This window comes from Macrobrachium rosenbergii, chromosome 11, assembly GCF_040412425.1.
Source record: "Macrobrachium rosenbergii isolate ZJJX-2024 chromosome 11, ASM4041242v1, whole genome shotgun sequence".
In the NCBI taxonomy this organism is placed as follows: domain Eukaryota; kingdom Metazoa; phylum Arthropoda; class Malacostraca; order Decapoda; family Palaemonidae; genus Macrobrachium; species Macrobrachium rosenbergii.
The window spans coordinates 18,737,135-18,754,634 of record NC_089751.1 but is presented as its reverse complement, the minus strand read 5'-3'; the positions used below and the strand labels follow the sequence as shown (position 1 = coordinate 18,754,634).

Sequence of the window (17,500 nt, the reverse complement as noted above, 5' to 3'; positions counted from 1 at the left end):
AGATAACAGATGCATTTAAAGCTTTGTCATGAAGCTAGAGGATATATAAAAGATATCTCTCTCTCTCTCTCTCTCTCTCTCTCTCTCTCTCTCTCTTAGACATAAAAATGGTACTCGGCATAAAAATGGAGAAATAACCAAGAAAGAACAATGACTATAAATGACTCTTACTATGACTTTTGACAATAAGAGTCCATTAAAGGAAAAAAACAGCTGTTTTTGTAAATTGTGTTCATTTATAACATGACATACAATTGCTCTACGGTAATGAAAGATATGAAACGGTTGATGAATCATAAGAGTGATTTTTTACCATTTATGTTTTTTATATAAATCTAACGCTTACTTCCAAAGATAATAATGATTATTAATATAATCATGATAATCTCTTTCTGCTATAACATATTCATATAAATATCAGGGCCCAATTTCGGTACTCTCAATATTAAAGGACAAACGACACCATCTAGTTAAGCTATATTTCCAGGGGGCAAAATAAGTGTGGAATATCTCACACGTACGGAGAAAACGAGGCAAAAATGGAATGGGACATAAATCAAGGGTTTAATCGGATAGCAATTTGCGACCTAATCTTTTCCCCAAAATAAAGGAAAAAATATAAGAAGAGAAAGAATGAGTTCCTGTCAGCTGCCGTACGCCTGTGGACAGCATTATGGTTATTGCGCGAGATCCGACGAATTCTCTTGTCTCTTCCTCGCAACTGCTTCGGCTCCACTGCTGTCTCCTTATCTCGATCGTTCCTTGGCTATTCTTTTTTTTTTTTCTTGCTGGCTCCGTTTTTTTTTTTTATCGTTTTGTTATTTTTATTTACCCTTGTATTTCTGCTGCTCGTCGTTTTCATTATTATTTCGCTTTTTCATTTGATATCTAGATACAAATTAATATGGAATAAAGTCGCATAAAAATCTTGTTCACTGGAATGTATGCTTTAATGACGAACTGAAACGATCTCTCTCTCTCTCTCTCTCTCTCTCTCTCTCTCTCTCTCTCTCTCTCTCTCTCTCTCTCTCAATATCTAGAAAACACACTTCATTTACATACGAAATTCCACGTTATCTTTTTCAGCCAACCATCGCATTGCGAATGAAAAAATATCAGTAATAAAATCAAATGTTTTCATTTCAATTGGAGACTGTGATTAATGGGGGACTGTGTAAACATGAAACGCATTTACCCGAACGCAAAATAATTAATGATCGAGCCAGATATTATATGCTTGGTCGTGAATTTTGCAGATTTAAGCGTCTTAAATATATCATTTGAAGCTTCATAAACTTTATCATTCTAACAGAAGGTTTACATTTTCATCAGGTATATGATGCCATAATCATTATATACGCACTGGCATGCTTGGTGTAAACATTACATATATATATATATATATATATATATATATATATATATATATATATATATATATATATATATATATATATATATATATATATATATATATTCATATATACATACATACATATATATATATATATATATATATATATATATATATATATATATATATATATATATATATATATATATATATGTGTGTGTGTGTGTGTGTGAGTGTGTGTGTGTTTGTGTATCGAGGAATGGAATAGCCTTATTTAGCAAACTCTTTAAAAAATCCCGAGGGTAAGATTTAGAAAGAGTACAAAGTACATTTTTTGTTCAAAAGTTACAAGTTTACCTAAAAATAAGAACTCTCCCTGTGTTAAACAAAGAAATCTGAATTGCTCTAAATGAGAGTTGCTTAGAAACGTTAGGTATCGGATAAGAAGCCTTTTTTTCCATTAAATTTTTGTTTTCAAGTTTCATAATTTTTCTTAATCCCGAACGGTACGAGTATATAGAGGTTAGGGCTCTTGTCTCTTTCCTAGCCATGGTAGTTACTAATGATGAGGTATTTGTGCTGAGGAGCACGTATTTCTCTCTCTCTCTCTCTCTCTCTCTCTCTCTCTCTCTCTCTCTCTCTCTCTCTCTCTCTCTCTCTCTCACTTTATTCACAATTACTTATGACTGAAATAGAGTCCACCTTAGGTTTAACAATATATTATTATATTTAACTTTTCTCACAAACGGAAACTGTTTTACACTCATGCTAACAAGAAACTGCCATTTTTGAATATGTAAATATCACGGGGTATATGTTTAATCCAGAAAAATGTACATTATCTGAGTTTTCAGGAAACATCAGTAATCCCTAATTTCTATTGGACTCTTTCTACAAGATATATAGGTATTTATAATAGACAAGATATATATGTAATTATAATGGACACTGTCACCTTTTCACTTCTCTGTTACTTCAAACTTTTTTATGATGCTTATCACTACAAAGCCTAAGCTATACTCCGACCATTATCTCCTTCCTAAATTCTTGATATTCTTTTACTGAATGAGATTAATGCTAAACATTTGGCCATGGAGAGGGATGTAAATCTATCCCTCTCGTACATATGCACATCTTCGAACTCCCATACATGTACTGTGGCTGGAATAGGCCAGCCCTTGTCACTAACACTCCTCTGTGTTCCTTGAGCTTATTCTTGAAATGTACACATTCATATAATTAAAGTTCTCGGTTAATATGTTTTGCATCTTGCTAATTTTCCATACATCTTTCCCTATTGTGCTAATTTCACTTATTTTGATTACATTTATAACAACATTTTCAACCGTTCCTAATAACTGAATTGTATATTAATATTGACTTTAAATCTTCTTCTTCTTCTTTTAACGTGCTTTTTTCCCATTTTTGTGTGGGGTAAGCATGATGCCTTCTTTTGAAGGACTTTTGATTTGGCTTTGGGGTAGACCGTAGTCTCAATCGGCTGCCCTGCCTGACATCGCTTAGACCCCGGTAGCGTATGGTACATGTATCATACCAGACCCAACGCCCTTTCTCCCAGCAGCGAGAAGTTGTTGCGCGGGTAGGTCGAGAGTTCGAGACGTGTGAGATGTTTGTTATGTTTTTAGAAGATGTTGGAGTGACTTTGTTTTGTGTGTGTAATTAATATTGACTTTAAATACTCCCATGTAAAGAAGCGGATGTCCTTGAAGCTGCTCTTGTTCTCACCCTAACATCAAATAACTTGGCCTTCCAGTCAATAATGTTTTTAACACTTAAAAAACCCTTATTTCTTTTCCATCCTAAATTTTCTTCTGAAATATTATTCTTTGGGTACCATTTAATTCTACAAAGTAAGTAGCTTTCACATGGGAGTAGTTGGGTACACGCAACCACATACATACACACAGGCGCAGACCAAGACAGGCAGACAAACAGACACACAGACAACATATATATATATATATATATATATATATATATATATATATATATATATATATATATATATATATATATATATATATATATATATATATATATATATATATATATATATTATTTCGATTTTCTTTCGATTCCAGGTAATATTTTGGAATTAAGTTGCTTCATTGCTGAAGCGACTCTCCAAGTGATAAAAAAAAGCTTTACACAACAAATATATTCATTCAATGATACCTTCATCAGATTTGTCTCCTTCAAGAGCATCCCCTCTTGAGTGAATGAATTGCTCCCAGTGTTTTTTCTTCCCTTTTTCTGTTCTGAAAGGCATCCTTCAACGCGTTTTTACACAGTGCGTAGGTCAGCCAACAGATTTCTACATCTATTCCCGTCGTTTGAAATTGCCACCATTTCTCAGAGACTAAATCCAGATAGTTAGGTGGTTTTGTAACGAGATTCATCTGGTGCTTTGCCAAAAAGTTGCTGATAAGGGGCGACTGATGTGAAAGTGTGTTGTTGTTTTGCAGCTTCCATGTTTTATTTTTTCACGCCGCAGACTCTCTCAAATGCCACATGTACTCAAAACAAAACCCAGACTGTCTGATTGCGTGAGACAAACTCAGTGAATGACTCCCATCCAATAAAATAGAAATACGATCAACATAGCCTTCACTTTTGACAGATTTCAGCGTTTTTCCCAAATGTCATCATTTTTTATGAAGTTTTTCAGTCTCCATCAGCAATCCTGTCTGAAAGGTCGATGATTTAAGACGACAGGAAAGAATGAAAAAAAATTGCAACGGAACTTGAGCACTTTCTTTCATAATGCGTCCCAGGATGTGTTCCAAAACTAATAAAAACGTTGGAAGCGTTTATTCACTAAGAGAGAGCTATTTTACAGGAGAAAAGTTTGATTACTTTGCTAACAGACCACACAGAGACACACACACTCACATACTATATACATATATATATATATATATATATATATATATATATATATATATATATATATATATATATATATATATATATATATATATATATATATATATATATATATATATGTGTGTGTGTGTTGTGTTTGCGGTGTATTAAGTGCAAATATTTTGTAACTGAACAAATGTTTATTGTCATTGTATTTTATTATGCTTATGGTATTAGAGGTTAGTTTAAAGGCCAAACTATTCAATTATTTAATTCATTTTGCTCAGAGTAATCCTTTGTATAACATAGAAAGAGAGCTATTCTTTTACACAGAGAACTGTGGAATGAGTAGCATTCATAAGGAATATTACATGTCTGATTACTTTTCTTTCCTGCAAATGTAACCTTAAGGCAGTTTTTCATCTTAGGAAATCTGCTTGTAATCAATTAAATGATAAGCAACATAGCAGATAAACGCATGCTTTCCCATACCATAAGCGTTGAGAAAGTGAATGAAGAGAGTGAGGTCAACACTTGTGCAGGTAAAATATAAATTTCAAAACAACGCTGGACACAGATAGAACCAAAGCTTGATCAGAGAGCATACCACTTAAACTCAGCAGCACGGAGAAATCATAATTAGTTCATTATTCACTAGTAAACTTTAGCAAACGTTCCTGTTGGCAATTCATTTCTTGCATTTCATAATGACCTTCGGAAAAGTTCACCAAAATTACAAGAGGTGGATCAATCGCTGCAGACAAGTAATAATTTTGTTATATGACAATACGAATAAGGCTCAAACTCTGATGAAAAGATTAGCTGTAACACAGGTTCTTCAAAAAGACGTTTAATACAGATCTGACTCTTTATCTCGGATATTTTATAAGATGATTCACTGCACTGTTTTCATTGAGTGAATTCCATTTTACTTATAACGAGAAACGTAGGGAAAAATTTCATTTATACTGAAGAGATACTCCTACAAAAGTTAAAATTCTAGTGGTGTATTTTACTAAGAAATAGTGCATGCGAACATATGAAAAAAATTCATTCCTTTTCATAATGCCACTGTAAATTTCTCACAACGATGGCTGAGATTCAAATTATCAGCAAAGAATTTTCTGAATTATGTCACGCGGCATCATATCTCCCCATCTTTATCTGTCTCGTCCTTCTTTACTATACCACCTTTTGAAACTTCCCCTCCCTCATTATCTCCACGTGGACTCCAGCTAAATGCCGAGGGGGTGCGTTGGGCTGAACACAAGAAGATTAGAAAAACGGAAATATATGACACGAGATTCAGATGAGAGGGGAAAAAAAATGGGCGTGCACATTAACCTCCCAAACGGAATAAGGTATAAAAGAAAAGGTAGAAAAAGACCAAGTTAATTTGTGTATCTGTCTCACTCACACGCACGCAACTATGTGTGTGTGTGTGTGTGTATATATATATATATATATATATATATATATATATATATATATATATATATATATATATATATATATATATATATATACACATATATATATATAATATATATACTATATATACAGTATGTATGTATATATGTACTATATATACAGTATATATATATATATATATATATATATATATATATATATATATATATATATGAATTGTTTGCTTTGCAAGGGCGACGCCAAATAAGTAGCGCCATTTAGTTTTCACCAAGTCTCAAGTGATGAGAATGCTACCCCTATGCCCTTCTCTTGGGTCAACTGACCACAGGTCCTGCAAACGCTATTAAATAATACAGCAAATTGCACAGAACATTGTTTCAGTATCTACATTTTATTTTTAACCAAAAAAAAGGGTCTCTTTTACATGGTTTCATAAGGCTAGGAAAGTTTTAAGATCAAGAACAAACTGTTCAAATGATTCCCTCATATCCCACATTTTTAATTCATGAAAATTCACCTGTAATTATTTTCTTTTTCATTTATCAACTTTACTAAAACCATTGCCGTTTTCTGTAACCAGTCATGGCATTATGTTGTCATGGCTAAGGATTATAATTAACGATGTCTTTATACCCGTAATAAATCATTTCAGATCCCGCTGCAACTAGATAACGAAAGCTCTTCCTCGTGTAGATTGTTTGCCTGTTGAAGATCGAAGTTATGCTATAAAGAAACAATTAAGAAAGTAAGCAGTGCGGATTAGAAAAGATTTTGGACCTTACGTAGCCTGTCTGAAATATATAAGTAAAATAAAATAGTAGTTAATGAAACTCCAAGGAAAAAAAGTATTTAAGGGTGTAGATTAAATAGAGAGTATAGACACACAAACAAAGCCACTCCAACATCTTCCAAAAACATAACAGACACCTCACATGTTTCGACTGTCGACCTAACCGCGCAACGACCTCTCGCTGCTGGGAGAAAGGGCGCTGGTGACTGGTACAATGCATGTACATACGCTAACGGGGTCTAAGCGATGACAGGCAGGGCAGCCGATCGAGACTACAGTCTACCCCAAAAGCCAAATCAAAGTCCTTCAAAAGAAGGTATCGTGCTTACCCCCATGCAAATGGGAAAACAAGCACGTTAAAAGGAGAAGATTAAATAGAGAGTATAGTGATATGCTGGAGTGCAATTTTCATTTTACGATAAATGAATATATTCATTTATGCACAAGAGCACAGGTTAAGCAGATGGTAGTCATTACGACATCCAATGGACCAAAAAAAAAAAATTTGAAAATCCACTTGAGCAGTTTTGCAAGTGTCAGAGTCGAAAAGCTAAAAAATGAAGAAAGAAAATAGAAAGTTAAAAGGAAGAAAATTAAACTGAAGAAAGCTGAGAATATATTACACAGAAGTTAAGCGAACGCCTGGACGGATAATCACATAACAAATAGAATTATAGCAGCACTCGTGCTGCAAAATTGTAAAAGTTAAGACAAAATGTAAAAGAATGGATAAGATAATTAAAGAGAAGTTAAGTTAACGAAGGGTTGATACATTTCTTAGCAGCTTATCCTTTAAACAGTCATCTCGCTGCTCCAGTGGAAGAGTCAAGTAAAGGAACGATATAAAGAAAAGTTAAAGAAAAGTTATTTTAATAAAGGTCATATGATTACGTAGTTAAGATAGCATTTATATTTTCTAATAAGTTTCTTTTTGTGTGTGTGTGTGTGTGTGTGTGTGTGTGTGATTTGGGTAAGTTGTTTAAAGTATAGTTTTGCCTCAGAGAGAATCTCAAGTGACGTCTGCTATCATATTTATCTCTAGTCTTCATATATAATTATATATATATATATATATATATATATATATATATATATATATGTGTGTGTAATATATACACACACACACACACATATATATATATATATATATATATATATATATATATATATATATATATATATGAAATTTTTATGTATGTGATTTATATACAATCATGAAGCTACAAATGTCGTTTAATATCAAATTCACGCTACCTCGAGTATCTCCAATGGAGAATTATCACCGAAGGAATTTATATAAGTGATAAATGAACACACTGGGACACTTGACATGGACCCATTCAACACTCCAGTAGACGTTACCACCTCTTGATGGCGCGGTGGTAACGTCTACTGATGAATGGGTCCATGTCAATATCCCATATATCATTTATCACTTATATAAATTCCCTTCGGTGATAATTTCCATTGGAGATATATATATTTGATATTAAATGACATTTGTAGCTTCATGATTGTATATATATATATATTATATATATATATATATTCTAGTGTTGTATGTGGCTGCAAATTAGTGTTTTCTAAATGACAGTGAGCTGATCATTCTACTTATATCCATATGGATTAAGGAGATCATCTCCTTGTTGACATTTGTACTTGGTTTATTCTTTATTTGGAGAGATGGTTATCCAGTTAGACTTATAGTGAAACAGTGAAAAATATTTTGTGAATTGTATTTCTACCTTCATTTCTCTTTATTTCTACGTCATCACCATGCTAGTGAGCATAATAAATAGCAGCTCTCTCTATTTTTTAACATCATAAAAATTTCTTTAAGGACTAGAATACAAACGTTGTTTATTCACCAGAATACCAACTACTTTGTATTTTGCTGCTTGTTTCTGCGACCTATATCTACATTAATCTAGTTTATCCCCTATATGTTATAAAACTTAAGGAGCTGTAGATGTTCTCTGTATTAACTCGCTTTATAGATCAGAACGAACGTATGAAATAGCAGTCTTATGAGATTAAATTAAGTTACTTTGAAAAAATTTTGAATAGTTAGTGTTACTGGGTCATGGGGGAGGAAATGGTCAATCGAAATAAACAGATGCGCACAAACACACAAAAATATGAGTATATAGACCCACAGTTACACTCACACATGCACACATGCAATCATTCACACATACACAAACACACACACACATATATATATACATATATATACACATATATATACATATATATATATATATATATATATATATATATATATATATATATATATATATATATATATATATATATATATATATATATATATATATTATATATATATATTTATATTTATATTTATATTTATATATATATATACATATATATATACAAATATATATATATATATATATATATATATATATATATATATATATATATTTATATATATATATATATATATATATATATATATATATATATATATATATATATATATATATTTCAGTAGCTACACATAATGTGTTATTGTTCCGATCTCAAAGAGTACTCCGAGATGAGGTTGCTAACCCACCTCTCTCCTCATGCATGTTCTAAAAGAATGTTTAACGACTTCTTGTTTTGCTTGCTGGTGATCCATCCACACACTGACTAGGCCTAATGTTGTTTAATTAGCTTTACTGATCATAAAACTAACTGAATATCCAATCGCTTCTGTCGTTACTCATATTATCTTTGGATCGCGGTAATGAATTTTCTTTTGACCAAGTTTTCAATCTTTGGACTTACTTCTCTTATTTAACTAACTCTTAATTTTATATTCATTTCCTCTTATAGTTTCGTAACATAACGTCATTTCACAATCTGTTTCTAAGAGGAATTCCACAGAATTGCGTATTCATAACTGCTGCACTCTAATCTGGTATTTTGGTTTAGCAACCTTCTGACAATTATCTGAATAATGATCAAATAGTTTGGCCAGCAACTATGCTGCTGAGACTATATAAAATTTCCTTTGACCACTTCGTTGTGTCAGAAATGTGAATCTACTTTTATCATTACCAATATTCTTGAAATTCAGTTCTTCCAGCTAGTCTTGAGGAGGTCACATATTTCTAATTGTTATATGTGATTCTTACCATTTCGTATTTTTTCAGTTTTTTTCGGTCCAGTTAATCAAGTGTTATGGGAAGCATATCTGTTCATAGTATCAACTGTAATCGAATCTCATGCACTTTCTTTTTTCGTGCCAAAGGAACCTCTTTCATTTCTTTCTACCACTTTTCTCTGCTGCGAGGTAGCCTTGCTCTCTTTGCTGTCGGCATTATTTAGTCAGCAAACCATTGAGCCATAAGAAAATGCAGGTAGTCAGGTTACATTTCTTTGGTTTCCTTTATAATGATGGCTAAAAAGTTTCTGTGAAGTCTCACAGATACGAAGGAAGCTAATCAACGGGGAAAGGTTCCATTACACTGTGACATGCCTATGTTAAGTGGGTTATCTACATTAGGAAATTCGACTTCAGTGTGCTTTGTAGAGTTGTAGTTTAGTAACCTTGCAGACTTAGTATAAGATGAAAAAAAAATACAGAAAATAGTTGCAGAAGTTGTGAGAATAATTTTGATTTTCATATCATCACGTCACATCAAAGTAAAAAACATGGGTAACTTCTAAATTGAGAGCCTAGGGAGGATCGTAAGAAGCATCATCAAGCAACTGAGTTTTTGAAAGGAAAAGATCTAAGTAGGTGTTGCCAATAAATTCTTCCATACACTTCATCTTTTGTTGTAAAGTGTACCTCAAACGTTGCAAGTGCACCACTAAATGAAGTCACGTGTCGTGTATTCTACTGAGGAACCTCACTTTTCGCAATCATTAATATCCGCCAATTGATACTAATGATTGCAAATGCTTGGTGACATGGCTAAATGTCTAATAGTTCTCGCTATTTTTGAAAGGAGAAGTCTGACCAAATGCAAATTTTTCTTGTAAGGTAAGACCCATACTCTCAATTATAAAGATTATCACGCTTCTAGCGTTACGCACCTACTTTATAAAAATATATAATGATATGAAACCCCTCATGCACTTCAGTCTACGAAAAATTCTTTTAGAGAATCATAAGGAATTGCTTTAGAGAATTATAACGAGGTATTTTGTTGAATGACTTCTCTCATTTACTGAAAAAAGCTCGTGTTCCTATCTCATGAATGGCCATATTTACACTTTTGATATCGTATTAAATGTATAATTTTCAAATGAACCAACAAATAAATCTTAAAGTGCTATACGGGGAAGTCTCTTGATAATCAAGCTGAAGTCTTGGCCCTCTGTCGAATTCTGACTTAGATTAATTATCAAATACAAACTTGTATTAATGAAGAGAATCTAATTATAAGTATCCAGCTGTAGTAATTCAAGTTCACTCCCTGCATATTAGAACCATCTGTATTTGACGCAAACCAAATAAGATTACAGGGAGAATAAGCTCTTTCGATTAAATGTACGGAAGCCTCGTTTAATTACAGATTTGTATTGATCTTCTGGAAGTGAGAAAAATTTGTTTATTCTGGATGAAGATGCATTGAAATAAAAGAAATACGAAGGAAATTGGTAAAGTAAATACATATACCCAAAGTTAAACAATTAAGAGCAATATCAACTGGCTTGCTTCTCGCATACCCAGTGGCGGGTGAAGTTGCGCGGTATCTCCAGAAATTGGAAGGTATGCCAAGTAATTAAATGGATTCCAAAGAAGAAAGGTCATGCGAAGTTGTTAGTCACGAAACAGGAAATGGCATTTGTCGAACACGAATAATCGTGATGAGACCACGCTCTCAATATATAATAAAATCGTTATGTTATGCATAGTCGTGATGAGACCACGTTAATATAATATAATATAACTGTTGATAAGTAATTTTATATAGTTTTACTTCTTTCTTTCTCTCTTTCTAAGTTTACTGCACCCTTATCCTCTTATAGAAGGTTGCTCAGTAAATTACCTTACCCTCCCGGTTATCAGGAATGTTCATGAAAATAGGTTATAAGTATGTACCTATCTGCCATCCAGTAACTCACTGAAGCTTAATAAATGCAAAGCACTTAATTCACTGCTTAAAACGTGCATACAATGATCAAGATCCAGGAATCGAACTAGGTGCTTCATTCGTGAGGAAAATTGTCACAACAAAGCCTATGATCCAAATGAGGAAATAAACGAAGAAATTCTGCCGCCCATGACAGGAATCGGAGCAGCAGTTGACATATTTACATATAACTGTCAAGTTCAGATACATTTACTAAAGCTTCAATAGACCTATCCTCACTGTTTCAAAGTAATGTTTAATTTTTCTGTGGGGGGGATTTTATGCTGAAACATATACATTTATATATACATACATACACATATTGGTCCCCTTTTAACAGATACCGGGGTAAATGTTTGTAATAGTCACAATAACCTCCTACCTTTTCGATTCCTGCACACTTTCTGGATACGCTTGAAGAAATCGAGGCTATTGGGAGCACACACACACACACGCAAAATATATAATATATATATATATATATATATATATATATATATATATATATATATATATATATATATATATATATATATATATATATATATATATATATATATATAATCAAATTATTAACTGCTTGACATTTAATCGCTTTCTTACTTCTTTCTAATTGGTGGGAAAGCAATTTACCTTCAGTTCACTTAATCATTAGTAACATTCAATAATTTAGACCAATGCAAATGAATTTCATAGTAGTTTACAAGGCCAGATATTTGAAAACCTCCGGTATTATTTTCTACAGAGAACGAAAACAAAAAAATTAGAAACAGAATATATTCATACTAATTCCGTGAAAGGATATTCGAACTTAACCAATCAGGGTACAGGGCTAAGTATTAGTGGGAATGACAAGCCAGGTAAGGAATGCTGGTTATCGGGTAGGAACGGGGATTTCTCTCTCTCTCTCGCTTGCATGCTTGTTCGATCAGTTGGAAGGGTGGTGATCCCGGAGAGGACTAGAGGATCTCGGATGTTTTGTATTAAGAATTCTTTTTTTCTTAAACCAATCAACTGTGTTTCATCTTTAAAATATATCATAACAAAATAGAGACGCTGTACAACTATTTGATACAAATATGAAAATCAAGTAGGCATCTAATGACTATGCTATGCTACAGTGAGAAGAAATAACGTTATATTTTAACCTCTTTGGAGATGAAAATTAGTCTTCCAAAAAAAAATATATATATATATGAAGGGAAGTGGTATCCGATCATTTATGATGAAATAAAACTGAAAGTTATGGACTTATAGTTGATGTCCAATGAGACATCACTTCCTTCACGTCAAAGTTAAACAGATTCATTACAGGGGTTATATTTTTATCCTAACCAACGTAGTGAAATCAACTCAAATGATTCATCTTAAGTGGTTGCATTTCCTGAACATGCCAAATACTCTACCCCCTCTACATTATGTATAGACCCCGCCCCCCCCCCCACCCCGGAAATTTTTGTCAACTATAATCTATAAACAATATGTTGTCTGTTTGTATGCTATTATACTTATCATAACAATAAAAGACAATTCGTAAACAAGATTTGAAATTAAAATTGACTTATATTTTGAATTTTTGGCATGTTCTGAGATAATGATTAGAAAATATATGGAAGCAGTGATAACGTTTTTGGCAATTTTGTAAGTGACATCACAAATTAAAAAAATAATTGGCACCATCTGGCAACTCTGCTTGCGCCCCCCTTGGAAGCTTCTGGCCCCCCCTAGGGGGGCGCGCCCCCCAGTTTAAGAATCACTGCTCTACAGTATTTTAAAAAGGAAAATTCTGCTCCAACAAAGTAAGCCAGCTTAACAGTATTTAATTGACACTAACCCAGTGAACGTAGTTTATAGAGAAACGGTCATCGCTGGAGTGTGTGTGAAGACCCACAGTGAGGAGCTGATAATCCCTTTTTCTTATCCAAGACACCTGTAAAAGAGATAAGAATAACTATTAAATATAGTACTGTCAGCTGTAGTAAGAGAGTTGTAAAAATCTATAAGGGAAATATCGATTTAAAACTGGATCTCATAGATATTAGAAAGTTGGGATATATATATATATATATATATATATATATATATATATATATATATATATATATATATATATATATATGTGTGTGTGTGTGTGTGTGTGTATATATATATATATAATGTGTGTGTGTATACATAAACACAGAGTTAATTATATGACCAACAATTGTTGTAAACACAGAGTATAGTGAGACAGGAAGCGTTGTGAAAAAGCATTTACTTTAATAAGTACGTATATAAAATAACAAATGTCATATTTTTGTAGTGGGATTGAGATCCCTTTTCATATTTACTTGCTAAAAGTTATACAATGGACCTTTACACGGTGTTATACATATTTTTATATATATATATATATATATATATATATATATATATATATATATATATATATATATATATATATATATATACAGTATGTATGTATATATATATATATATATATATATATACATATATACAGTATGTATATATATATATATATATATATATATATATATATATATATATATATATATATATATATATATATATAAATATATATGGATATTAATATCGTGTAAAGGTCCATTGTATAATCTTGGAAAATAAATATGAAAAGGGATCTTGAATCCCCACTACAAAAACATGACGTCTGTTATTTTAAAACTTTTTTATTAATGTAAATGTCTTTTCGCAACACTTCGTGTCTCACTATAATCTGTTTACAACAATTGTTGGTCATATAATTAATTCTGTGTTGCTTTGTAATTATGAAAAATTCACTACTGATTGATATTATTTTCATGTAACTCCTTTTATTTGGTCAGAAAAGTTGTAACGTTTAATAATAATTATCTTGAATACTTTTGATACATGTCATTTCTATATAAATATTTTGCCTTTACAGGGGGAAATATGAAGATATTGATAACTGCAAAAATAGTCTCGCATAATTCAAAGATATTCAAATAAAACAATGCACAAAATGCACATACAATTTTTCAGGAACCCTGGTTGCAACTGATGTTACAGAAATTCTATATCATCAACGCCACTTTTATCAGCGTTTCGAGGAAATCTTGTTTCATTGTTTTAATATTTTATTAATGAGAATTGAAAATGATTCACATTACGACTTTGTTCAACTTTAGTGCTCATGATCACAATATTCTCTTCCTATTCTTTCATCTGATGGTATTAGAACCCTTTTAGCGCCTCTTTTACAAAGCATAGATTTCTAATGATTTTATATTACTGCGTAATAACTGTGGAATGTTTTCAATCAGTGCGTTATTTCATTATCAAATAGATCATTAGACCTGGTGGTGGTATAATCATCAGATTTAATCGATCATTCGAACTGGACGGGAAATTTTGTCTTTAATTTTTACCTCTGTCTTATTAATACAAATATCAATTTTCCAATACGCAATCTTATTTCATATTATCAATCTGGGTTCAGAACTAATACAAAGAGTTTTTCCTACTGAAAATTAAAGAGTTATGCATATGTGTAATTTCAATGCAAAGATAATCATTTCCTGCTTATAATTTTCATGCTTATAAATTGCAGATGCCATCTTTTTTTATAAATCATTTGTAATATGAGTCTGCGTTCTTCAAAAAACATGAATAGCAATCAAGTTTTTTTTTATGTGTCAGGGACAGCCGGAAGAGCATTTGTTGGCCTCATTTGACATTTGTTTGTTCAGTTATCTAATTCCGTTGCTACCGTTTGACAGGAAAAGACAATGGCTAGCTGTCACGCCAGTGGTATGCTGACGGCAACGAAATGAACGCATTTGTGAATGTCCGAAGGCTGTTTTTTTCTCAGTTTCAAGCACTGCATATATTTCCATAAACTTGTTCAATATTAAGATATTTCCCAGGGAGATGTCACCTTCAACAAAAACAAGTAAAACATGCGCAGAAGTTTCTTTGGCACAGTCGAGTTGTCTGTATGGCGTATAATGCTGTATGAAACCATCAGCCACGGCCCATGAAACTCTCAGCTGCAGCCCATGAAACTTTCAGCCACGGCCCGGTGGTGGCCTGTGTTGTTGGCACCTACAGCTGTGCCAGACGAACGACCATGACTAACTTTAACCTTGAATAAAATAAAAGCTACTGAGGCTAGAGGGTGGCAATTTGGTATGTTTGATGATTGGAATGTGGATGATCAACATACCAATTTGCAGCTCTCTAGCCTCAGTAGTTTTTAAGATCTGACCGGCCAGAAAAATTGCGAACGGTCAGACAAATAGCCATCTCAATAGTTTTCTTTTACAGAGAACTAAAAAACTTATATACTATATTCATACCAAGTACGTAACCCTGACTGTAACTCTTGTTATGAAAGATTCTACACTGCCAGTTCCATGCACATACACAGAAGACACATCAGAAGCACGTCAAACCTTCCTTCAAGCACAGAAGCAATCGTCCATATACTGTAAGCGCTCTCGCTCTTTCCTTTTCAATAACTATCCCATCAAACACTTTTTAAGCCTTCCTTTCCTCTTTCTTATTCACACTTCCCAAATATACACCGTTCAAGATTCATTCACCCTCCATTCTTTCTTCTTTACCTGTCCGTCTCAAAATACGCTGATTCACCCTTCGACTCGATGTCTGCCTTTATAGTAATTTTTTTTTTTACGTACCTTCGTAATACTGATTTTCTCAGTTCCACTTAATCCACGTGTGCAGGGCAAAAGTATTTTACAACAGCCTCAATCTTTTTCCTTTTACATGATTTTAGTATCCGCACTACACACACTCACACACACACACACACACACACACACACACACACACACACACACACACACACATATATATATATATATATATATATATATATATATATATATATATATATATATATATATATATATATATATATATATATATATATATATATATATATATATATATATATATATATATATATACATGTGTGTGTGTGTGTGTATGTTTGCGTGTGTGCGTGTATATATAATCGTTCAAGCAAAGGCTTAGTCTTACCTATTTGAAACCATCGTTAAAAATTATATCTGGATTATATTTTTTGTACCTATCCTCCTCTTTTCTCTCCTTTCCACTTTCTTTTTATCTGCCTGCGCAATACCTTCCACCTCTTATTTCTTTTGAGGTCTCAAATAGAGGATTGAGTCTCTCTCTCTCTCTCTCTCTCTCTCTCTCTCTCTCTCTCTCTCTCTCTCTCTCTCAATGAAAAACTGTTTTGAGCTTATTTTGATTTCGAAAAAAGGGAAATTGAATCCCAAATGACTTCGGTCTGCGGCAGCAATCATTCCGTAACATGAAAATTCTACATTGGTGAATCGAACCCGTTTTTAGTTCCTCCAGGCAAATGAGGTTCTTGGTCCGACTCACCTTGACCCAAATAATGAGTCAAGTTGAATTATCCCTTTGTGTACCTTTCCCTTCTGCATGACTTTTGGCCTTCCCCAAACTCGTGTATTTATTTGTCTGTCAGTACGGGAGCAGATTTCAAGTGTCACATTTCTTGTCCTGCAATATCGCTCACCAACCCCCCAAAAGAACAAAAAAAATTCTAATTATTTTCTCGATGTTTCATTCCCTCTTCTTCTTCTTCTTCTTCTTCCTCTTAACTGCGTTAGACTTATTTTCGTTTTGCAAAAAGAGGATTTTTACTTCGGAGTGACTTAAGTCTGCGACAACCATCATTACGTATCACGAAACTGCTACATGGGAGTTACGGACTTGCCTGTAATTACCTCTGGCAAAAAAAAAAAAAAAAAAAAAAAGACTTGGCCTCACTTACGTTAGTCAGAAGAATAAATCCAGCTGAATTATTTCTTTTGACTTCCAACTCATGCGTAACATTTGTCCTTCCATACGTTAATCGTTCTCTCTTTTATGTTTCAATATCCATTCCCGTTC

General features: G+C 32.7%; 1 protein-coding gene across 3 annotated transcripts in view; it reads right to left on the bottom strand.

The window, feature by feature from the left end:
* The window catches only part of LOC136843215 (uncharacterized), a 221,726-nt gene that overhangs the window by 25,881 nt on the left and 178,345 nt on the right, over positions 1–17,500 (bottom strand). For all 3 annotated transcript variants that reach the window (XM_067111298.1, XM_067111299.1, XM_067111300.1), the window contains one exon: positions 13,389–13,484. In XM_067111298.1, coding sequence (XP_066967399.1) covers positions 13,389–13,484 — 96 coding nt within the window. The remainder of the gene's footprint in view (positions 1–13,388; positions 13,485–17,500) is intronic.